The following is a 25,140-nucleotide window of genomic DNA, read 5'->3' as shown; positions in this document are numbered from 1 at the left end:
ATTTAAAAATGAAACATATATTTAACATAGAAATAAATATTATTTAATTAAAATAAAATAATTTTTTAAAAGGTTATGATTTTTAGTGGCGTTTGTAGGAAAAGTGCCGCTAAAGGTTGTGTTTTTAGTGGTGTTTTTAGGGAAGTGCCGCTAAAGGTCGTGATCTTTAGCGGCGTTTGTGGGAAAGTGCTGCTAAAAATCATGACTTTTAGTGGCGTTTTTTTCATAAACGCCACAAAATGTTAGCGGTGTTTTTTGCAGCATTTGTAAAAGCGCCGCAAATAGTTTTAGCGACGCTTATATAGGCCCAAAAAAAGTCGCTAAAAACCTGTTTTCCTGTAGTGATTGTAGGTAAATATTATCTTGCTAATGCTGGATATGGATCCGAAATGGATATATTACCCCATATTGTGGTGTTCAATACATTTAAAAGAGTTTAGTGCTCAGGGGCCTGAAAATGCAAAGGAACTCTTTAATCTTCGTCATTCATCATTATGAATCAGTATTAAACGTGTTTTTGGGATTTTGAAGAAATGGTTTCGTGTATAGATGCTGAACCATTTTGGAATTTTCAAACTCAAGTAGATATAGTTTTGGCTTGTTGCATCATTCATAATCATATCATGAGAGTTGATCCTAGTGATTTACTTAATTAAGGATTATACGAGGAGCCTGAGTCTGATTTGATAATATCAACTCTTACGGAGTGAGAAGAAAGAGAAGAAGTAAGAGAATGGTCTGCTAAGAGAGATGAAATTGCAGAAACTATGTGGACTAATTATATGGCTAGAAATATTAGGTAGGTTTAGGGCTTAGGGTTATTGTTTCTATGTTATGTATGTTTTAGTATTAAAATTGTTTTTTTTTTGTTAATGTTGGATTCTGAAATTTTAGTTTATTATGTTTGCTAGATTCTGAAATTATTATGTCTTGAATTTGTTAGATATTGATTATGTTTTAAGCTTGTTAGATATTGAATTTATTATGTTTTAAGCTTGTTGGATATTGAAATGATTGACAATAACAATGATTAATGTAGAATGGGTAAGGGCAACAAAGAAGGGACCTCCAAGCAATTCAGGTGGACAAAACCGATGGAACATCTTTTTCTTGAAATTTTAGCAGAGGAGGCCCATAAAGGAAATGAGCCTTCTAATACTTTCAAAACAGTTTCTATTAATCGAGTTGTCGAAGTTATTTCTTAAAAATTTCAAGTCTAATGCGATGCAAAACATGTGGAAAATCATTTGAGGACAATAAAAAAATAGTGGCAGATTATATGCATTTTCGGGGTGAAAGTGGTTTTGGATGGGATGATAACATGAAAATGATCACATGTGATAGAGCGACATATGATGCAGCAGTAATAATAATATATGTATATATATGTTAAGTATATTTCGACCTCCAAGCAATTCAGGTGGACAAAATCGATGGAACATCTTTTTCTTGAAATTTTAGCAGAGGAGGCCCATAAAGGAAATGAGCCTTCTAATACTTTCAAAACAGTTTCTATTAATCGAGTTGTCGAAGTTATTTCTTAAAAATTTCAAGTCTAATGCAATGCAAAACATGTGGAAAATCATTTGAGGACAATAAAAAAATAGTGGCAGATTATATGCATTTTCGGGGTGAAAGTGGTTTTGGATGGGATGATAACATGATAAAGATCACATGTGATAGAGCGACATATGATGCAGCAGTAATAATAATATATGTATATATATGTTAAGTATATTTCAATTATTTTTTACTTGTTATTCTAATTGTGTATAATATCCAACAGGCACACAAAAAGTATGAACCATTTTTGAATAAAAGCATTGATCATTATGATGAAATGACTTTGGTTGTTGGCAAAGATATGGCAACAGGGAGTTTTACCAGAATATTTGCTGACATAGATTTAGATGATGATAACCAGGATTCAGTGCCTATAGACTGCGAGAATGAAGCGACTGAAGAGGTAATAACAAATGTATCTTCATCTGACACATCCAAACGTAAAAGAAAAAAGGCTCAAGAAAGTGTCGTTGATGAACAAATTAAATTTGTGGGTGAACAACTTGGCAAAATTGCTAATGCTTTGGAACAATTTACTGCAGATAAGACACCACATCTTTACGAAGAAGTGATGTCAATGGAGGTAGAAGGATTTGATGATGACTTCTTGTGTTCTGTGTTTGATTATCTAGTGAGTCATGAATCTGAGGCAAAAGCTTTTTTAGTTAAAAGTAAAAAGCATAGAAAAATTTGGCTTCAAAAATTTTTTCAAGGTTGAAGATATTGATACTTTTAATGTGATGTAATATTAGTTATACACTTGGACAATGTTGTTGTTATCATGTGGTGTAATATTAGTTATCATGTGGTGTAATATTAATTATGCACTTGGATAATGTTGTTATCATGTGGTGCAATACTAATTATGCATTTGGATAATATTATTAATTTTAGTATTAATTGTGGTTTGGAAGTTAATTTATAATTATTCAATCCTTGTTTTTATTTTTTATAACACAATTACAAATAATTTATTTGTTATGACGGTTAATATTCTAGTTTAATAATTGAGTATTATTAAATATCTAAAATGATTTATTTATTTATAAATAAATCATTGCAATACATGTAAAAACAATTTTAAAATATAAATTTATTAATATATATATATATATATATATATATATAAATATATATAAAATAAACTCAATCAAACAAAGAAAAGATAAATTCTTAAATATATATATTTCTTAAAACAACTTTTCAGGAAAATATTTTCAGGAAATCTGCCAAACAACATAAAATATTTTACACAGATTCATCCAAACACCAGAAAAGTAAATCATTTCTAGAAAAGTAAATCATTTTCCAGAAATCATTTTCCGAAAAATATTTTACTGGCAAACAAACGGAGCCTTAGTGTCCGCCCAAAAACATTGTCTTCAAATGGTCATCACAAGATTTGTTCTTAAGATTTCGCCATAAAGGCATTCCTTTTCAAAGATAGCCACAGAGGTTTCCCTTTCAAAGTCTCGCCACGAAGGCATCCTTTTAACAAAGTTTGCCATAAGGCATTCATTTAACTGAAATAGCCACAAGGGCTTTCTTTAACAAAGATTGCCACAAAGGCTTCCTTTTAATAGATATTGTCATAAAGACGTCTTTTCAGAGATAGCCACAAAGGCTCATTTTTACGAAAATTGGTGTTTTTGACGATAGGGATTCGCCTAACTCATCGTCGTGAGGTTTGTCCCTCATTGTCTAGTACTCACCTAACCGTCATTTAAATATTTTCCATGTGATGTCATAGCACAGTCATGGTCTTACACTATATGATCTTCAGAGCACCATGAACTTTTCCTTTTAGAGATTCGTGTTTTTAGTCCTGACAAATCCCTTCATACGGCTCTAGAGACAAACACAAACACTTCGTGAAAATTCATACTTCATAGACTCATTCACATCTGACTTGTTTGTACTTGAAAAATTCATACTTGACAGACTCATTGACCTTAGAGATCATTTCCATATTCCATAGGAATCATTTATGCAAGTTCATCATCATAGAACCATCACATCATATATTCTTAACTTATTTTCATAGAAAGTTCTGCATGCATAATACATTTGCAAGATTCAGCTTAGGGACTCACCTAACTTGCGTCTTTAACAGCTCTAAACACTAGATAAATGCTAAGACGTGTACGAGAATACATATATTTACATAGCAACTCTTAGGCCTTAATCCATCATTTGTCCTTAGTCATTATATTAGAGCGTAGCTGGTATCTTAACTAATCACACTTGGCGCGTCATGCCTTCTTGGCGACGACCCTATTATCCGAGTTTCCTTAATATATTTCTAGACTTGTTTTTCCTAATGATTTATTCTTTTCTAATCTAATCTAAGGTAGTTTCTTGCCATAGTCCAATATTGGTTACGCGTCCACTTAACACGCTAAGAGCATCAATGGGTTGAAGTAACACTTAGTTTACTTATTAAGTTCAGAACTCGCCCAAATGCCGGGCGTTATCCTACTTTTAAGAAAATCTTGTTCAAACATCGTGGTCTCAGAGTTAGCTTTGAGGAGTACCTCACCTTTCTTCTAGTCCTATTATCTCAAGAAAAGGAAGAGAAAAAATATTTTCTTCTTAACCTATCTTAAACACTTAACTTAACCCAAGTTTTTATTGAAACTTTTTAAATATTACATCAACCATTGGGTGGTCTTATCCAAATATACAATTTCCAAGAAAATTAATTAAGTACCTATCTTTGGTCCTTAACTATCTCGACTCTTGTATGGTTGGTTCTTAACTATTGTTCCTTCCATCTTGAGTGATTCAGAGCCAACCTTATTAGATACTCTACACTACTAATGTAAACTCGCATCATAATGATCGTTTCCCTTATCCATAATGGAGTTTGCCCACTTTATGTGCCATCAAAGCTTTTAATTTATAATGTTAATCTTTTTCAAATTTTCAATTTCTCTTTTCTTTGGAAAAATCAATTTCTAAACTTTATATTTTTTAGTTGAACTTTGTATATTTTTAAATTTTAGATATATATATTTTTTGAATTTTTAAATTTAGAGTTTTAAAAAAATAAAATTTATGAAAAATTTTATACAATATTTATTTTGTAAATTTAATTTATTTTTTCAATTTTCTAAAATTTAAATACCTTTTTAATTTCTTAAAATTGAAATTTTATATATTATTTTGACTTTTAAAATTTATATTCATATATTTTAAAATTTTATAAAAATATTTTAAAACTTTTAAAATTATTTATATATTATATATGATTTTTTGTACGTTTTAATCAATATAATATTTATTATTAAAAAAAAAAGACTAACGTAGTGCGATGTAATAAAGTGACATGATAGTCTTAATTTTTTAACACTTGGATAATAAAGGATAATTTAAGCATCAAACTAAGAAGAAAAAATGTTGAAGTAGCGAAGTGAATAATCATGGATTGATCGGGTGCCAAATTCAGCATTAAGCTATTGTTTTTCTTTTTTTATTTATAATTTATGATTATACAAATCCCGTGAAAGTGAATGGCTGGTGAACTGCAAGCCACGTCAAAGGTAGCAAAAAGATTCATCCACGTCATCCATAACGATAAACTGATAAAACGGATATAATGAAAAACAGAGATTTAGATAGAAGCCGCTAATCAACCAATCCATTTTCATTTTCTCTACAGTTATGGCTCCATCTTTGCTTCACTTTAACACTGCAGCAGCTGTTGCTGTGGCCTCTGCAAAAGCTGCTGAAAACGACAACGTAAGTAGAGTTCAACTCCCGGACAAGACAAGGAACTCTCGGGTCCTTGTCCTGGGTGGAACTGGTCGGGTTGGAGGATCTACTGCCACTGCTCTTTCCAAGCTTTGCCCGGATCTTCGTATTGTCGTCGGTGGTAGGAATAGGTTAGAGTGCCAAAACCTAGTTTTGTAATTGTTTGGTTGACGAGAAAATGGAAGGAAATTGAGGTGAAAAAAAGAAATGAAGTTTTTTTTTTTCTCTTTCTATTTTGCTGTCTTTTGGTATCGATCTGGATTGCAAAATTCTGGAATTTTGGTTTATGCTAGCTCAGTGAAAGCAATTTTTTTAATAGATATTTTGTTCCAATTAGGCTTGGTAAAATATAAACAAAAAACCTATCAGTTGTTTGGTATTTGTACCTGTCTTTTGTTATGCAATTCCTCAGTTTTCTTAGTTAAGATGTTGAGTGTTGGAGTTTATGTGATGACTAGGGAAAAAGGTGCTGCCATGGTGGCTACGCTAGGAAAGAATTCCGAGTTTGTGGAAGTCAATATTAACAACAAAGATTCATTGGAAGCAGCTTTGAGTGGTGAAGCCTCTTTATGAGACTATCTATATAATTTCTTTTCTGTATCTATGTCATTTCTGGATGTTGTCGAACAAATTTGAAGAAATTTATCTGGAAAAGGTTCTAGCATACTCAAAACATAGTGAGAATGGATTTTTTTCTGCAGATGTGGATCTTGTAGTTCATGCTGCGGGACCTTTTCAACAGTCACAGAAGTGTACTGTCTTGGAAGCAGCCATAGAGACCCAGGTGAGGCAAAGGTAATTCTTATGTATGAATTTCTTCTCTATTTCAGTGCCCTGTGTTTTTTTTTTTATGTGATACATAATGTTTGATTGTATGGTTTAGTACAAAGCGGATATGATAACTCGGAAATTGTTCTTGTTTATCTTAACAGACTGCATATCTCGACGTTTGCGATGATACAAACTATGCATTCCGTGCAAAATCGTTCAAGGGTAGAGCAGTTGATGCAAATATTCCAGCCATAACTACTGGTGGAGTCTATCCAGGAGTGAGCAATGGTATGGAAATTCTTTCTATTTGTTCCACAACTTAAGAGCAGAGAACTTGCTGGTATGTAACTTTCAGTAAATAGGGCTACATTAGTTAGTGACTAGCTAAAGCCTTATTGCATTGCTCACTAAACTTCTATCTTAATCCCAAAGAATATTGATGGTTTTGATATGACAGTGATGGCAGCGGAGCTTGTTCGTGCTGCCAGAAGCGAAAGCAAGACAGAACCAGAGAGGTTAAGGTAATTACACCTTGCTAATGCTTATATGAAGTCCAAAAGTATATCTTCTTCAAAATCTATTTTCATTTTATTACATGTTATATGAATGTACATTCTCAGGTTCTCCTACTACACGGCAGGCAGTGGCGGTGCTGGGCCAACTATATTAGCCACTAGTTTTTTACTGCTTGGCGAGGAAGTTGTTGCATATAATAAAGGTGAGTACTGAGAAAATTTTTAAAAAAAATTAATCTTTTTTACATAGTTTGAAGTTCTCATCATTTCTGTATAGGATGCATAACGCGATTTAATATTATTTGATCAGGACAAAAAATCAAATTAAAGCCCTTTACCGGAATGCTCAATGTAGACTTCGGAAAAGGCATTGGAAAGAGAGATGTTTATTTGTTGTAAGTTCTTTTAAGAAAGTCTTCTTCTCTTCTTACTTGGGTAAAACTTTCTTGCTTCTTTCAAGAAAGCCTTCTTCTCTTCTTACTTGGGTAAAACTTTCTTGCATAAATCTGAATCATTAGTACATTGAATTAGTCATTTCTACTCTAATGGCATTTTAATAATCTCTATACTTGTCTTCAAGTCCTGAACAAGTCTAGTATTGTTCCGTAGGATTTTATCTTCCGGCTCTGCCCGAGTACCTGAAGGGACAGAGTAGGAGCGCCTCATAGAGTGCCTGGAAAGGCAAACCATGTGTGATTGTGCATGGCTGGACTCAAACCCCCGCCCTACAGGGCATTTATGGGTGAGACTGCCAAGTCCAAAAACCTGTCAAGAAAAATGCTGGCACGCAATATGTCAAGTTTCAAATGACATTTTCTTGGCAATTTATATCTACTTTTGAATATAGATTTTTTTCTTTTTTCATTTTTCTTTTTTGTTCTCGGTGCTAACTGCTTAGTTCACATCGAATGTTGTTCGGTGTAGTTGTTCAGCACCTATCTAGCGGCCTTGTTTCCATTAGAACAACAAACACTGAATTATTTTTGCAGGAACTTACCTGAGGTACGGAGTGCTCATGAGGTCTTAGAAGTACCAACCGTCAGTGCTCGATTTGGAACTGCACCTTTCTTCTGGAATTGGGGAATGGAAGCCATGACAAATCTTCTTCCTGCGGTATGCTCTCATATTATATGACATGGTTAATACTATCCTTGATAATGAGCCGCACTTTTCCGGCTTAGAGAGTGGCACAATGTATAAATTAATGAATATCAGCAATAAGAATTCTGAGGTCCCAACTCCCAATCACGCTTTGAATTCTTAGAGAAAGTGATAACAACTTGGCTGATGTTCACCAGTGATAATCGGTCAACTATTGGTTCAGATGAGATGTTAAAGGGCGGCAGCAATGTGTAGCTTTCCAGGCTTTAACTTCAACTTTTGTACCAGACAATTAACAACGAAGTCAGAATTTTGTAGTTATATTTTCATCTCCTTTAAACAAATGCATCTCATTATTATCAAGTAAATGTTGCAGGAATTTCTGAGAGACAGAAGCAAAGTCCAACAGTTGGTTGAATGGTTTGATCCACTAGTCCGAGCAGTTGATGGAATTGCCGGTGAGCGAGTTTCGATGAGGGTATGATACTAAAACTGAGCAAACTTTAACGGATAGTATTCCAGTAGTGGTTTTATGCTACTCGATTATATGTGAATCAAGTATTTTCTGTTAAACTTTTCCTAGGTTGATCTGGAATGCACAAATGAACGGAGTACACTTGCTTTGTTTAGTCACAGGAGACTCTCTGTGTATGTAGAAAGCTTCTAGAAACAAGTAACTTTGTTCAATAAAGCCTCTGCCCTTAAAATCCCTTCAACATGTAACTTGTAGAAGGCATCAAGTTTAATTCATTCGCAGAATGGTTTTATCCGATGTCACAAAATAGATATGAAGAATATCGAATTCCGTTTATTTCAGGGCAGTGGGAAACGCCACAGCTGCTTTTGCAGTAGCAATTCTTGAGGGAAGCACGCAACCTGGTGTTTGGTTCCCAGAAGAGGTACACAAAAAAACTAAATATCTATGTTACCATGACTCAAAACTGAGTGTCGGATTGTAGCCCTAATACCTGACATATGTGTAATGGGTGACATAGATGCACTTTAAGTTTATATTTAAAATGTTACTAAAAATGTTACTTCAAAATGTTTATATAGCCTGAAGGTATTGCAGTTGAGGCTAGAGAAGAACTGCTCAAGCGAGCTGCAGAAGGAGCAATAGCATTTGTGATGAATAAGTAAGTCCAAGAAGTTAAAATCTCTCTCGACCCATCTTCCCGTCACACTCTTTCTCTAACCGAAGTTTTTGGACCGCAGGCCACCCTGGATGGTTGAAACAGACCCAAAAGAGCTTGGATTAGGAATATATGTATGAGAATATGAGAAGGCTCGGAACTTAGTCGCGTGCTAGCTGCCTTTTTTCTGGTGAATTTTTGGTTTGGATGAATTGTTGATCCTTGTGACTAAGGTCATGTCAGATGCTGGAAATTACATATGATTTGAGGGACTTGAGCTTGGTCATTTTTGAAAGGAACCATTTACTTTACAGTCTTCGATTCTTGGTTGAATCGAACCCATCTGAAAATCTTAACCCTACTGTAATTTTTGTTGTTAAAAATGTTGAGGATGTTCTTTGGAATACAGCTGAGGTGATCAAAACATGTAGCCAGTATCATCTATTTCTTGATTCATTAAAAGAAATTTTATGTTTTCTATTTCACATGTTTGTTACTGCAGGACATGTGAAACGAAGGAAACTGAAAAGGTTGGGTCAGGCGATAGATGTTATACCATAGGATCAATATAATCTGAGTAGGAAAAGACTTCATGCCCTATAATAATAATGTCATTTCCTTTAAAATCATTTTTGTCACACATTGCATTTTAAAAATAAAAATTTGAATTTGAAAGTGATATTATTGAAAATTTTACCAAATTTTTTAATATAATAACAATTCTTATAATAAAATTTGAAAGCGATATTATTGAAAAATCATTTTTATTTTACACATTGCATTTTTGGGTACAAAATAATTTTATAGATTTGACAATAAATATAAAATAAATTTTATAAATTTAAATTCAAAAATAATTTAAAAATATCAAGATTTCTCGAATACGTCATATATATCTCAAAAATTGATTTGAGAATAAATATAAAAAAATCTAAAATCTAAAATTTTAAAACTTCGAAAGAAAAAAATTAAGCCACGACGTGTTGAGCAACCAACCTCAACAATTGCCCAGCATTCACACTTCAACCTCAACAGTTTTTTTGTTCCTAGATATGAATGCAATATTTTATTTTTTGAAATATGAATGTAATAGTTTTTAAATATATATTTTTAGTAGAAAAAGAGAATACACTAATTAATTAGTCAAAGCAAGAAAAAGCCACACCAAAACAATTATCATGAAGGAATCGTAAAATAGTATTCGATGAAGACCGGTGAACATGCAATGCAAGTGAAGCCAAAAAAGACATAAAAATATAATTAGAACCATTTTAATAAAATATACAAACATTAATGGTCAAATTTATCTTTGAACCAATCTAAAATGTGTCTTATCTTTTAAACATTATACATATATACTTATTTAATATTATGTACAGTAAATCTTTGAATAGTAAATATTTAAAGTGAATATTAAGATAATATATATCAAAGGTGATTTGTATTGAAATAAATACGTAATTATAAATAAAAACAATTACTTTCTTTTGGCCATAATAAAAAATTACTTAGTGAATATTTAAAGTAAATATTAAGATACATTATTACTTAGTAGTGGCTATTCATTTTAAATATATATTTTAATTAAAAAATCCTTTTATTACTTATAATTCTAGTTTTAATTGTGAATTTTAGGTAAATATGTTATGACTTAGAAAGTTTATATATTTAATTCTAAAGATTTTTTTGGTAAATTAATTCAAAATTTAAACTAAATTGTTCTACCAAATTAATAAATTCATATGATTAGCATGGAATATATACAAAATATTGATGAAGAATTTTTGGAATCATAGTTTAAGTCAAAATTTGAAATTAATGGCACATTTATATAAAGTTGTTCACATTTTAAATTTTCTTATATATAGGTTGCTTGATTAATATGATTTTCTTGGATTATATTCTATCATTTCTTAATGAATGTCATGATTTGTGATTGAATCTTAACTTAATTAGCATGAGTATTGTTGTTTATGCAAGAGATCGTGTGTTTGAGTGTATTAAAACGCATAATCATCCTATTTATAGGTTGAGTAACTCTCAGCATTAGATTAAGAAAAGGCTATGGGTAATCGCTTTCAATTTTTTATTATTTTAATTTTAATTTTTTTATAATATATTTAATTTATTCATGGCACTAACTTTTTTTTTAATTGAAAATGGAAAATAAGATTGCTTGAATCCAAACTGTTATCCTTTCAACTCAGTAAGTATGCTGCATTATTATTTAATATATTTTTCCAACATGGGTATTTGATATGATGATCAAATATCTGGAAAAACTTATAAAAAGAATTGTTTGTGTTGGCTGTATGTGATTTAGGTGCAGGAGCAATAGGCGTATGCAATGGAAGAATTGCCAATAATTTGCCCACTGAAGAAGAAAATGAGAATCTATGATCCAGATGAGGCAACTCACCAGGCTCTTAGAGAAATAAACATAGAACTCATCCTAGATGCTCCAAATGAGGACCTTCAATCCTTGGTCGTTGCCTCAACTACAAATGAGTGGGTTCAAAAGAACATAGGAGCCTTCTCACCCGCCGTTAAGTTTCGATACATTGCCGTCGGAAATGAAGTGAAGCCGACTGATGCAGCAGCGCTATATTTCTCCCCGCAATGCAAAACATTTACAATGCTTCGGTGTCTGCAAACTTAGATCAAATTAAGGTTTCTACATCAGTTGATACATCTTTGTTGGGAAATTCGTATCCTTTTTCAGCTGGATCTTTTAGTGCTAATGCAACAACTTACATTGCACCAATCATCAGTTTCTTGGCAAGCACTGGGGCACCTCTTCTGGCGAATATTTACCCTGCCTACATCAGTGACCCGAAAACCATCGACCTTAACTATGCTTTGCTTACGGCTCAAGCAACCATAGTACGAGATGGCACATTGGAGTATCGAAACTTTTTCGATGCCACATTGGATTCCTTGTAATCTGCTGTTGAGGATGCCGGCAGTGTCAATACGTGTTAGAATGTGGCCCTCCATGCAGCTCAAGCACCAGTCATCCGATCATGCAGAGCAGGCCAAGACCAGAAGCTGTCGAACCAAGTGCTGCAATCTGTTTTTGTTCATTTTGTTGTTTTAGTCAATGTAACTCTTTTTGGTTCATATTGAACTACATTAGGTAGAAGATTGATGTATGGATGAGCTGTTAATCAGCTTTTCTTTCATGTTCAAGTTTAGTTTTGTAAGTTCCAATGTCTTAGTGGTAGTTGGTGTAGATTAGTTGACCACGTGTTGATTTTGACAAGCAAAAAGCTTGATTTATGTATTGGCAATATGCCATTGTTTATGTTAATGAAAAATTATCAGATTTCATTCAATCTTATGCTCCATTCTTCCTTTGCCTTCTAAAAATTCTAAGTTCTGTTCTCCATTCTTGACAGTAGCTAAAAGCTTGAACTTCAAGCATTTTTCCTTCATATTTTACCCGGATATAATACGTTGCTGTTGGTGCTCTGTTTGAAATTCTTACTTTACCCGGTTAAAGTGTGTTGAAACTCCAACAATACGGAGATTGTTGTATCGGAGGCAGGTTGGCCATCTGCTGGAGAGACGGCTGCTACAATTTGCAATGCAAGCACTTACTATCACAATTTGGTGAATCATGTTAATGGTGGAACTCCCAAGAGGCTTGGAAAACCTATAGAAACTTATCTGTCCGCAATGTTCGATGAAAATGAGAAGGGTCCGGCTGAAACCGAACGCCATTTCGGCCGCTTCTACCCTAACAAGCAGCCCATGTATAATTTTAGTTTCAGCTAATTGGAGAAGGGAAAGCTGTAGACAAGTAATAAATGTTAGCAAAGATAGTTGAAATTTTATATGAAGTTCAAGTGGTATTATGTCTTGATGAGGTTTACCAAGTTTTAGAAATCTAAAATTTGCTATTATTATCACGGGTAGCCTTTAAAAACACACTATAAATACATTGAAAACAAAGGATACACTAAACGTTAGAGCTATGAGTATGTAATTAATTGTTAGGGTTGTGATCCCTTGACCTTTCCCCCAACAATGCATTATATTCTTCTCTGAGGGTGTTGTATGTGTGGGTGAGGTTATGGAAAGCTTGGTTCTTCTCATCCAGGTTATCATTCTTCTTCTTCTTCATTTGCAGGCGAAGCTTGAGAGCTTGGATTTGTGTGTTGAGGTGTTGGATCTTTTGTGTTTTCTCCTCATGCACTTTCTGCAGTGTTTCCAACTCCGATACCGCTTGAGCTTGAGCTTTTAACAGCACAAAACAACGCCTTTTAGTATATATGAGTGTAAAGTGAAAGAAAAATAAAAAGAAAGTGGTACCTGGAGGATTATTGCAGGAGCTGTTACTGCGACCTTCCATGATGTTTACAGATTCCTGAACAAAATATTTTTAGCAATCAACTAAATTAAATCCAAGATAAAACTGGATGGTATGAAATCCTGAAAGGTTTACATATGTATTTCCTATTTCAGTTTGTTCTGTGAAGGCATTATAAGCCATTTGTCCACATATGCCAGAATTACACTAGTCTCTTTCTACAATCTTCCATTCTTTTTTAGATATGAGTCGACTTTGAATCTCTTGACCCTACTACGTCTCTATTTCATCAAATTTTCTCTCGTCAGGATTATGAGTGCTCTATTTTGCATCAATGGAAGTGTGAGCTAAGTCCGCTGACGCATGTCGCCAACGTGTCAACATGTGGGCTCAAAATTTTTTATTTTTTCTTCAAAAAAAAAAAACTGGTCATCCAATTGCCATCTTTACTTGGTAGCCTCCATTTGAATTTTTTTTTACACAATTTAGAGATCATAAACTTTTAAATTGGATGATATTATTCATTTAAATGCGGTGCAGTGGGATATGGAGGATTATGTTCTTAATTAACGTTGGAATATATATACAACTTCTTAATTAAAAAAAAAAAAAGAAATATCGGATTAAACATAGAAACTTGATGGTATCGAAGTTTATGTTTTATAGAAAAACTTAAGAAGCAGCAGTTAATACATACATGCAACGTAAATCTAGTGGCAAAGCCTTCTAGGAATCGCAAGAGGTAACTGGTAAGTAAAAGTGTAAAACAATGGTTGATAAACTAACCTTTTAGAGTAGTGTGGATATATCCATGAAAGTGCAGATTGTTGTGTATCTTTTATTTGTTGGGGTAACAATGGAACAACTTTTACGATACTTAAATATGTGAAACTGAAACTTGGAAAGGTCAACACACATGACAAAAGCAAGAGCTTGGAAGTTCAAACAAAAGGCAAAAAGGTGTGATGAGATGAGCGCATCTTCTTTTTTTATGGAAACAATATATTGAAAGCCATATAGATTTTGACACACAGATATGCTGAGCCCAAGGACTGTAAAACCCAAACACACGTCCAACACCTTCCACTTTTGATTGAAGGAATCATCATGAAAATTAAAATAATCAAATTTAAAAATAACTAAAATGTTCATATTTGTAAAATAAAAAATAAAAAATATATATATTTATAAAAGTGAAGGATAAAGAATCGATACCATCATCATCGTTATAATTATTGTTGATGCACAAATTAATCTAATAGCTAAAAATGGATTATAAAATGACCTGAAATTGGGTTAAAAGAAAAGAAAAAAATATATATATATAATTAAAAACAATTTTAATTAAAATCCCAAATTAATTAAGGAAAAGGCAACAGATCCATTTTTATTGGGCTTTAAATTGGATTGATTTTCGTATTTTGATGGATTCGTCAATTTTTCTATTCAAGTTATAAGTTAATCGCTTGACTAATCCAATTATAGTTCATCATCATCATCATCATCATCATCATCATCATCATCATCAGCTCCAGCTTCTTTCCATTACTCCCCTTTCTGAACAAAACAATCGCCAAACCATCAGTGCTTGGGGTGAGCAATCAAGTCATTGCACAAGGCAATCTTTTAATCTCTAATATGCTACGTGACTCGAATTTCAGCTTGAAGTTTGGGTATGGCTCGATTGTGCGTCAAGTCAAGAAATTAGATGATCAACCATCCTCTGACTAAAACCTGCGAGGTTACTCGATGGACTTGCTGTAATGGGCACTTCAAGAGACAGACACAGTTGCAGATTCCTTTTCTTCCTCCTCTCCTTGTTGATCAGCATGATCTGTGGATGCTTGCTTTCCCTAGAGCCATTTAGGAGAGAACTTAAGCTCAACAATAGTTCTCTCAAGGTGTTCAGTGGTTCAGACAAGTTTAGGATTTTGCTTTAAAAGGACAAGTCTAGGATTCAAAAGTCCCAAAATGAACCAAAACATACCTAATTTGTCAATTATAACAAATTCACACGAAAATATGCTCAAGACATAAAAATCCACATAATGGCTTAGGTACATATCTAGAAGTGTGCATGGGCTGGGCCGGGCCCAGATAAAATTTTAGACTTGTTTTTAGGCCCAATTCTGGCCCAATTTGAAATATGGGCCTAAAAATTTATCTAAATTTGATTCGAAATAAAATTGTTAAGTCCGACTCGATTCATATTAATTTTTTTTAGCTTATTTCATTAAATAAAAAATTTTAAAATATAATAAATTAAATATATTTAAAAACATAAAACAAAATATTAAAACAAGAAACAAATAAAATGAGACAAACAATTCTTAAAACAATACATAAATTGAAAATATAATAAAAAGTGGTTATATTAAAATTGAAAATAAAATGTAAATATGATTAAAAATAAAAAAATATATATTTAGTATATAATTCGGGCCGGGCCGGGCCCGGGCCAAAAAAGGTTTACCTAAAGCCCGGCCCATTTTCTAAACGGGCCTATTTTTTTGCCTAAACCCATATTTCGGGCCTATATTTTTACCCAAACCCTCCTATTTTTCGGGCGGACCTTCGAGCCGGGCCGGGTAACCCGGCCCATGCACACCTCTATACATATCCAAAACTAAGTTCAAAAGCAAGAAATTATAAAGATTAATGAGTGTAGCTAAGGCTCAAGATCTTGGATGCTGACGCAACTGAATCAAGACTTATATGCACTTCAATTATCTATGCATAGAACAAACAATTCGTACGTTGAGCTTTTTGAAGCTTAATGATGTTAACATAACCAAGTTAATAATACATACCATTAAGACATGCTAATATAATATACTTTTAAGTTTAAACCTTTGTAACTTTCCTTAAAATGCTCAGTTTCTTGCCGTTTCTTCGTTTTCTTCATTATGTTACGTTTCATATATTGTACTCGTTCTTGCCCATGTCCCATGCATAATTATGCCTTTAGTCTAAGCAACTTGAATTTCTGATAATGGTTTTCCTTGTGGGGAACAACTGGGAAGTTTTTTTTTCCCATTCTTTTAATATTATTTTTCCTGGGAAGATCCGTAATTCTATAGATAATCTTAAGCATCCATAATTTTGACTCCCATGGCATATTCCAGCTTCATTAATTACGAAGAATATATGACCTCGTAATGATCTCCGAAGACAAGGACAAGATATTCCAATGGTTTGGCTTGCGTTTAATATGATGTACTTGACAAATTTTTATTTGAATTAACATATATACACAATTCTCTTAATTTGGGTATTTATCAAGATAATAAGTATATTTTAATACCGATAGAAATAAACAGGGAATGTCACTCCTGACCTTAGCAGTTTCTTTGCCTGCCTTGAGGCCTCCATCATGTGGCCATGGGATCAAAGAAGAAGCCTGCAACAAAAGAGCCTCGGATTTGCAGAAAGGTGTATTCTATTGTGCACTATACATTATCGCAATAGGAACTGGTGGAACCAAGCCTAACATTTCCACTATGGGGGCAGACCAGTTTGATGACTTCGCGCCGAAGGAAAGGGTTCAAAAGTTATCCTTTTCAATTGGTGGATGTTTAGCATTTTCTTTGGCACCCTCTTCTCCAACACTTTCTTGATCTACATACAAGACAATGTGGGTGGAGCCTTGGCTATGGCCTACCAGCTGCGGGTCTCTTGGTCTCTGTTTTGGTGTTCTTGGTGGGAACCCCGCATTATAGACACAAATTGGCGTTGGGTAGCCCTTTAACCACGATTTTCCAAGTGCTTGTGGCTGCTGTCAGGAAGTGGAATGTGCCTGTTCCAAGCGACCCCAAAGAGCTACATGAGCTTAGCTTGGAAGAGTACACAAAATCTAAGAAATTCAGAATTGAATACACCCCTTCATTAAGGTTGATTTTATTTATTTCAACTTCGTATGTCCCCCTATCTTTCTTTAACCTTGGCTACAATTGACTAGCTATCATTCCTGTGCAGATTCCTAGACAAAGCAGCCGTAAAGAGCGGGTCAAACTCACCATGGATGTTGTGTCCATTGACCCAAGTCGAAGAAACCAAGCAGATGGTGAAGATGATCCCCGTTTTGTAAAAAGATCAAGTATATGTGTTTCACATAGTCAATATAATATCAAATTGGCCGCTTTAATACATTTCCAACAACACAATTCAAATCACTCGATATATCTAAACCATACTTGGACATTACCTCAGAACATTACTTAACATATTTTCATGTATCATGATCATCGACAAATCCAATTCATAACTATTATTACCATATTAAATCATAATAAAAAAATTTACCTATTATCCAAATGTGGAACCATGAATGGTTACGCAAATTAAATCCCTAATATGCCTCAAAAGTTGCACACAAGCGTTAAGTTGGCAAAAGTGATCTAATGTGTGTAAAAGCACAATTTCCCCTAACAAACTAGTAATGCGCACAAGTGCCAAATGTAAATTTGCACAAACTCCAATAAAATACACACAAATGCCAAATCTTCTTTTTGTCGCAAACAAATTCTATAGCATGCTTACTATATTCAAACCATTTCCAACATTGGCTGATAGGACATTTAGTATTAAAATATGTCTTAAGACATCAAGCATCATCAATTATCATCAAATGTTACAATAATCAGTCTTACGTTTTTCACAACAAACATTTAAATGGTAATAACATGCTTTCCCAATAATTTACCATAATCTGAAGTCTAAACATGATTACGACAATAGCATAACTCAAGCATGAGATAATATATAGCTAGCAACACAACATCATTAGTAAAACCTAATCTATATTACTTCATCAAGTCTATTTGAACTGTTAGTATAAAGCTTGGTGAGGAAAATCTCAAACACACAAACAGAACACGAACAATAACTTGAATAGGAGAAATAAGACAAGGCTCCAAGGCGTGTATCAAGCCATTATCTTTAAAGTTCTATTTGCCTCTACCTATACTCGGTGTGAAAATGAGTTTCAAGAAAATGAACCTCGAGGATACAATGAAGCCTGATGACTATCTGTGTTTTGCATTGGCGAAAATAGTCCACTAAGCACTGAGCAATGTATAGTAAGACAATCAATTTCAATAAAGAATTTTTGCAGTAACTCTTTATAGAACAATCTAATAACATTAGAAGATAGAGAAAAGGTAGAAAGAATTTTTAGAGTTTATTGGTATGATTTCGAAATAAAATCCCATTCCTATTTATAAGAATTTTCATATCTCTTCATAAAGACATCTTTCAATAGGTGTCTTTTCTGAATAATCACATATCTAAAAGAGACATAATTATTCATCTAATATCTCTTGATTAAACATAACTATTCAAATAATATTATTTGAATAGTTATAATTCTTTGTCAAAAATCAAGCCAAATTACACTTTACCAATAACCAAAAGATATAACTTTTGATTAATTACACACTTTCATTTATAGTTATTGGAACACTATAAAAATTTGAAAATGTTCCAACATGAATTAAGCTAGCACAAACAAAACAACTACGCCTCCGCAATCTTCTCCTTCCTTTTGGCCTTAGACGAATCGACCACTTCCTTTGCTACAAACCATAATCATAACAATAAAATAATGTTAGAGAAATATAATCAAACATCAAATCCTTCTAAAACTATTAGTGATATGCAAATTGATATAGTGAAATATTTTTTCACTTTTTTTGACAACTCAAGAGAACTCCAATCTAACCCATTTTAAATCTAAATCTAACCTCAAAATGAAGTTTAAAAACTCCTAAACACTCAAAACCGTTAGCAACACTAGCTTCTAAGCTCTCTCTTTCTTTAAAACTCTCCAAGCACTCAACCAAGGCATCTTTAGAGAACTCTATCAAAACTGTTAGTTTAGCAAAAACTTAATTGAAATATAGAACTAAAGATGAAATGAAGGGATGATTTAATTGATTGACAAAACAACCCTTATATACAAGTCCCAAGTAACAACCTCAACAAGAAATAAATTCAAATTGCTACTAACAAGCTAAAAACTCCTACTCCTACTAACAAGCTAACAAATCCCCCTAAGACTTAGTCTTATTTTTTAAAAATTAGTTGCAGCCTTGAGACACTAACATTCTCCTCCTAACTCAAGTGCTGCAGACACCAAGTTTATTCTAAAGAAACTCAAAATGACTAACATGAAAAATCTAGTAAAAATATTCGTCATCTGATCTCTGAAAACCAGTTTCTTCAATATTCGCCTTCTATAAATTCCTCATTGATTAGTATAGCTTCAAGAGTAGCCTCTAATTGTTTCCTAGCATGCAATGCCATCTAAATCAAAATTCCATAATTCAAAATCATCACAAGCTACTCTAGAAAAATCATGAGAGTGGCCAGAGTGCTTTCCCTTCTTCCAAGGTCTTGTGTTGTCACTATACTTGCAATTAATACCATTTATAGTTTGATTGACAAATCTTCTCGCCGCTAATAATTCCTTTTTCAATTTTGTATTTTGCACAGAAAGCTTAGATGTCAATTCTTTCGCATATGAAGCTTTTTCAGTCGGCTTTTGATTTTTTAAACATAACCCACTATTCTCTTCTAAAAGTTGCACATTACTCTTGATCTCCTGAGATAGATTCTTTTTCCGTAGCTCATTAGCATGTTCTTCAGATATTTTATGTGCAAAAGATGATCGTTTATTAGAGAGAGATGTCACTTGCTGCTCTAAGAGAGTTACCTTTGCATGCAACTCCTCATTCTCAAAACACTTGATTTGCAGTTGTTCTTGCACGATACGATTATCTGTCAATTTTATCTCAAGCTCAAAACTCTTTTCACTACATTGTGATGTCATTCATTCCTGACACTTGGATGCCACTTGCTCCTCCTCAAATGGATTCAATCAGAAACTCTTCTTCTGCATCTTGATCTGAAACAATTCATTGCCACTAGAGCCAAGGATCAGGCACATTCCCTCTTCGAACATCACCTTGAATCTTTTCTCTACCAATTGTCCCACACTCAACAAGTTTTGATCAATCTCAGGTACAAACAGAACATCTGAAATCAACTTAGTTCCAACACAGCTCTCTATTGCTACTATGCCTCTTCCCTTCACTTCTAGGTATTCTCCATTTCCTATCTTTACTTTCGACTTCAATGACCTGTCAAGGTTTTTAAACAGCTTTTAGTCATAAGTTATGTGATTGGTACAACTACTATCAACTAACCAACTGTCACATAAAATGCTTGATGAGAAGCAAGAGACGACAAACAAATGGTCCTCTTCTTCTCTAACTACAGCATGTGCTCCACCTTGCTGCTGATTTCTCAGTTCCTTGTAGAACCTCTCAATGTGCCCCATCAAGTTACACCTTCTGCATTTCACATCTGGCCTTCTCCAACACCTGAAATTGGGATGATTCTGTTTTCCACAATACTTACATGAAGAATACTTATTATAATTTTCAGTACTATTACCTTTTGTAACAGTTTTTGAACTACTGTTGTAATCACTCTTCTTCCCATTCCACTTTTGTTCCTCTCTTTTTTCGCCTTGCTGTATCTTAGCCTTTAATGCTCCTTCTATGCTTCCTTATATGCTTACTTCCTGCCTCATTAGCTTCCTCTGTTATTGTGCCTGTAAAGCACTGATCAACTCCATTACTCTCAATTGAGTCAAGTCCTTAGTTTTCTCAAAAGAGGCAATAGTTGCTTCATATTTCTCAGGCACAGAGACAAGTATCTTCTGCACCAGTCTAGAATCAGAGAGATCAGTCCCAAGAACTCTTACCTTGTTGGCAATGTCTATCAGCTTGTCTGAGTATTCTTTGATTGACTCAGACTCCTTCATTTGTAGCCTCTCGAATTTTTTGATCAAGTTCAACACCTTCATGCTCTTGATCCTCTCATCTCCTTGATACTCAGCTTTGAGGTAGTCCCATATCTCCTTCACTGATCCAAAAGCCATAATTCTATTGAATATGGCTGGTGAAATCGAAACATAAAGACAAGACTTTACCTTAGCCTTCTTGGTGGTTTTCTCTTTGTGCATTTTGATCTGGTTCATTGTTGGATTATTTAGAAGTGGAGTCACCTCGTAGTCTTCCTCGATAGCTTCCCAATAATCACAACCCTCCATGTATGCTTGCATTCTCACGACCCGTGCTTGATAATTCTCTCCATCAAACACAGGTGGGGCTAAGATGGACAGGTTACTCGATCTCGATTCCATTTTCCTCAAAAACCTCTCAAGTGTATCTCTCAAATTTTCTCTAAGAACTCTTACGAAACTTTTCTCACAAGCCCTTCAAGAAAAATAGCTCTCGATACCACTGTTAGTTTAGCAAAGACTTAATTGAAATATAGAACTAAAGATGAAATGAAGGGATGATTTAATTGATTAACAAAACAACCCTTATATACAAGTCCCAAGTAACAACCTCAACAAGAAATAAATTCAAAATGCTATTAACAAGCTAACAACTCCTACTCCTACTAACAAGTTAACAAATCCCCCTAACACTTAGTCTTATTTTTTAAAAATTAGTTGCAGCCTTGAGATACTAACAAAAACTAAGATCAAACTTAGGATTAAACTATCCCACTTGATTCTAATCTCAAATCTAATAAGAATCTAATTCAAAAACATAAAGAAACAATAGATTCAAAGCTTTCTCACTTTACCTTGAAAAATGGTAAAAATGAAATAAAAATAAAAACAATAATTTTCAATGTTTAGACCTTATAGATTACGGTTAGAAATCATTTTATCTTACTGGAAAATCAAAGAATGATCAAAGAAATCAAAAGAAAACTCTACTCCAAAATCCCTTCCAAAATTGGCAATATGATCGATAGAGATGGTCGCACTAACGACCACTATAACGTTCCAGATTTGACCGAACGTCCAAGTATTGTTTGGGGTGTTACAAAACCAAACAACAACAATTAAATTGGTTACATCAAATTTTATCATTAGTCTTGTACTATGTGAAAGTTGAAGATTTAGTCTCTATTCTTTAATTAAATCATTTTTAGTTTTTATACTTTTCAAAATTTGAAATTTTAGTCCTAGCTTAAATGGTAGTCATTAAGTCCGTCAGCTAAAGTGGCTTCATTTTTTTTTTGTGAATATTATGTGAAAATAACTAGCCTATATGGTATGACACGTGATGATATTTTTCGTATAAGATTTTAGAAATAGTAAAATTTAACTTACCGAATTTAATAATTACCTTTTGGTCGAATTGAAATTTTAAAATTTAAAAACACAAAACTAAAAATATCAAATAATAATATAAAGATTAAGTTTGCAACTTATAAATATTATAGGGACCGATAGTTTAATTTAACTACAATTTTAATTCAAATAAAATCATGAATACTAACTGAAGTAGAAGAAATATGTAATTTATGATTTAACTACTGTTTCTCATAATTGGAAATAATAAAAGGTATGCCACTTGATTTTTTTTAATATGTTTCATATAATATAAATATCAAAATAATGGATGGAAAGCTAGGTGTTTTTAAAAATATTTATATTTGACACATATTTTAAAATTTTAATATAAGATATAATTATTTAAATATATATAGAAGTTAAACATACGTGCCTCGAACATATTTATACATGGTAGCTTCAAATAGTGGAAGATTTCAAAATTCATAGCGTTTAATCCGATAAATTAGTTATATATGTCAAAAAAAAAGTTTATTAGTTAAATAGATCATTTTTTTAGAGAAATATGCCGATTTTAGAGAATGTGTGTGAAAGTTAGACTCATTTTCTGCACAGGTAATAAGAAAGCCAGCTGGATGCGCTTTCCCTTTGAATATCATTTTTTTGACTTTTTAAAAAAATATATATAATTAGTCTTTTTTTTGTCAAATGGTTAAATATTAGTAGTTTTGTCTTTAAGTCTCAAGTTTGATTCCTCTTCTACTCACATTTGTATTTTTTATTTCATGTTGTTTTAAGTTTTCATTATTTTTAATTAATTTTTTAATATATCAACTCCTTTGGCTAAATGGTTAAATAATAATAATTTTACCCTTGAGTTTCAAGTTCAATTCCTCCTCTTCTAAACACATTTGTAATTTTTATTTTTAATATCTATTTTATTGATAAATTAAATAATAAATATGTAATTATATAATAAAATATATATTTTACATATATCATTATGTTAAAAATATTTGAAATTAATAACCCTTTATATAACTATAAACATCAATCAATTTTTTGATATATTTTTCTTTATAATATTTATATGTCAAATATTTATTTTCTCTACGTATATTGTGGGTATGGTGATTTCTAATATTATAAGATAAAATAGTTATTCAAATATAATTATTTTTTATGTGTAAAATATTTCAAATATCAATGTTTTTCATTTACATTGTGAGTATAATATTTCAAATATTTTTATATGTGAAATATTTTAATTAATTATTTCAAATATCATTATATTTATATGTGAAATATTTCAAATACACATACAAAAATATATAATACTAAAATTTACAACACTTATGATATGGATTGAAAATTAAATATTACACATATAAAAATTATATTTACTAAAAATAATGATATTTGTAATAATTATTTAATTTTATGAATAAAAGAGATATTAATTAAAAGATGAATTAAAAAAATTTAAAACAATATATTTATTAATTAAAAATAATAAAAAGTTTAAAACAACATGAAATACAAATGTGAGTGGGAGAAGAATCGAAGTTGGGACTCAAGGACAAAACCATTAATAATTTATCATCTGACCAAAGATACTAATTATATTATAAAAGTAAAAAAGAAATGCAATTGAAAGTGGGTGCGCTTTCCTGCTAGCGCTGGACGCACTTTCAACACACTCTTCAAAATCGGTCTATTTCTCTAAAAAAAGGTCTATTTCCCTAATCTAGCCCTTTTTATTAATCAATATTCCATCAACTTTTAAACCTCAATATTTAAAAAAACATCCTCCAACTTCTTTTTGGTGAATTATAATAGGAGGGTAAAGCTGTAATAGCAATGCTACTAGTACAACTCAAACCTAAGCCACACTTGAGACAATAAATACCACACCTGAGATAATAAATACATTGACCATCAGACCAACACACGAAGTTCAAAACATTCTCTAGTTTAATTACAAATTATTTACATTTTGAATGAAATTAATTAATAGTTTTTCTTTTCAAAAATTAAATTAATTAATGGTTGAATTTTCTAGACTGCTTCAAAATACATCTTTTCTATATAAGTTATTGTTAATTAAATAATGACTTAATATATAATTTGATATTTAAATTTAATATTTTTTAATGTGGTATTTTTTTCAATTTAATATTTGTATTTGACAAAAGGTATATATTTTGATACACAAAGATAACAATGATAAAAATACTTTTATATATATATATTTCTTTTATAAATGCATACATTTATCAACATTGTAAAATCTTTTAAAACAATTTTCAATATTTAAGAAAGAGTTAAATGTGATTTTAAAACATTTTGAGTTATCAGATGGGGGCACATCCAAGTTATAAAACAAAGGTTCAAAGTTCATCGGCTAAAACGAAGTCTTTCGGCTTGAGAAATATAAAAGTTTCATTATTTATTAAAAATTTAATCAATTTAAATAAAATATTAAATAACATAAAAATAACTTCAAGGTTGTAAAGTCAACTTAAAAGCATTTAGAAACACTTTTCGAGTGATCGGAGGTGTTCGAGGTTAAATACGAGCTTTAGGGAGCTCAAAACAACCAAACTAATGTTGTAGCCTCATATTGATATCTAACCCTAGGTATCGGTACCTAGACCACGTACTATAACATTTTAGCTACTGACTTGTTCGAGTGTCATGTCTATGATAAGGGTACTAGACCCTGGGCCCCTGAAACTGAAAACAGGTAAAAGAAAAACACTTTAAAAACATAACCAAACATCATCGTATCATTTCATTATGAATCAAAACATTACAAATCAAAATTTAAAC

At 32.3% G+C, this 25,140-nt stretch overlaps 2 protein-coding genes, 1 long non-coding RNA gene and 1 pseudogene across 6 annotated transcripts; 2 read left to right on the top strand and 2 right to left on the bottom strand.

Annotated features, from left to right (window-relative positions):
• Positions 1 to 5,148: 5,148 nt before the first annotated feature.
• On the top strand, positions 5,149 to 9,445 carry LOC108470423 (uncharacterized). Of its 4 annotated transcripts, none has more exons than XR_008286188.1 (13): positions 5,149 to 5,447; positions 5,775 to 5,872; positions 6,018 to 6,100; positions 6,249 to 6,375; positions 6,545 to 6,608; positions 6,708 to 6,805; positions 6,913 to 6,997; positions 7,592 to 7,715; positions 8,080 to 8,181; positions 8,287 to 8,351; positions 8,526 to 8,602; positions 8,760 to 8,839; positions 8,919 to 8,978. XR_008286188.1 is itself a non-coding variant. In XM_017771728.2 (13 exons), exons 1-13 carry the CDS (start codon positions 5,227 to 5,229, stop codon positions 8,974 to 8,976), a joined length of 1,287 nt encoding a protein of 428 aa, XP_017627217.1. In that variant the 5' UTR covers positions 5,152 to 5,226; the 3' UTR covers positions 8,977 to 9,445. The 4 variants fall into 4 exon arrangements, 2 of the variants coding, with proteins under 2 accessions (XP_017627217.1, XP_052887317.1); XM_017771728.2 differs by having other exon boundaries at positions 5,152 to 5,447; positions 8,521 to 8,602; positions 8,919 to 9,445; XM_053031357.1 differs by having other exon boundaries at positions 5,304 to 5,510; positions 8,521 to 8,602; positions 8,919 to 9,445.
• Positions 9,446 to 11,183: 1,738 nt separating this feature from the next.
• On the top strand, positions 11,184 to 12,613 carry LOC108478165 (glucan endo-1,3-beta-glucosidase-like; annotated as a pseudogene).
• A 135-nt stretch (positions 12,614 to 12,748) lies between these two features.
• On the bottom strand, positions 12,749 to 14,009 carry LOC108488203 (uncharacterized). The gene is made up of 3 exons (XR_001871725.2): positions 13,935 to 14,009; positions 13,151 to 13,205; positions 12,749 to 13,075 (listed from the first exon to the last, which is right to left on the bottom strand). It is a non-coding gene; the product is annotated as an uncharacterized LOC108488203 (long non-coding RNA).
• Positions 14,010 to 20,025: 6,016 nt separating this feature from the next.
• LOC108478146 (uncharacterized) lies at positions 20,026 to 21,357 on the bottom strand. Its single transcript, XM_017780568.1, has 3 exons — positions 20,764 to 21,357; positions 20,354 to 20,547; positions 20,026 to 20,287 (listed from the first exon to the last, which is right to left on the bottom strand). Exons 1-3 carry the CDS (start codon positions 21,355 to 21,357, stop codon positions 20,026 to 20,028), a joined length of 1,050 nt encoding a protein of 349 aa, XP_017636057.1.
• Between the last annotated feature and the right edge of the window lie 3,783 nt (positions 21,358 to 25,140).

Source organism: Gossypium arboreum, chromosome 7 (genome assembly GCF_025698485.1).
Source record: "Gossypium arboreum isolate Shixiya-1 chromosome 7, ASM2569848v2, whole genome shotgun sequence".
NCBI classification, from domain to species: Eukaryota; Viridiplantae; Streptophyta; class Magnoliopsida; order Malvales; family Malvaceae; genus Gossypium; species Gossypium arboreum.
This window is presented reverse-complemented; position numbering and strand designations above follow the sequence as displayed.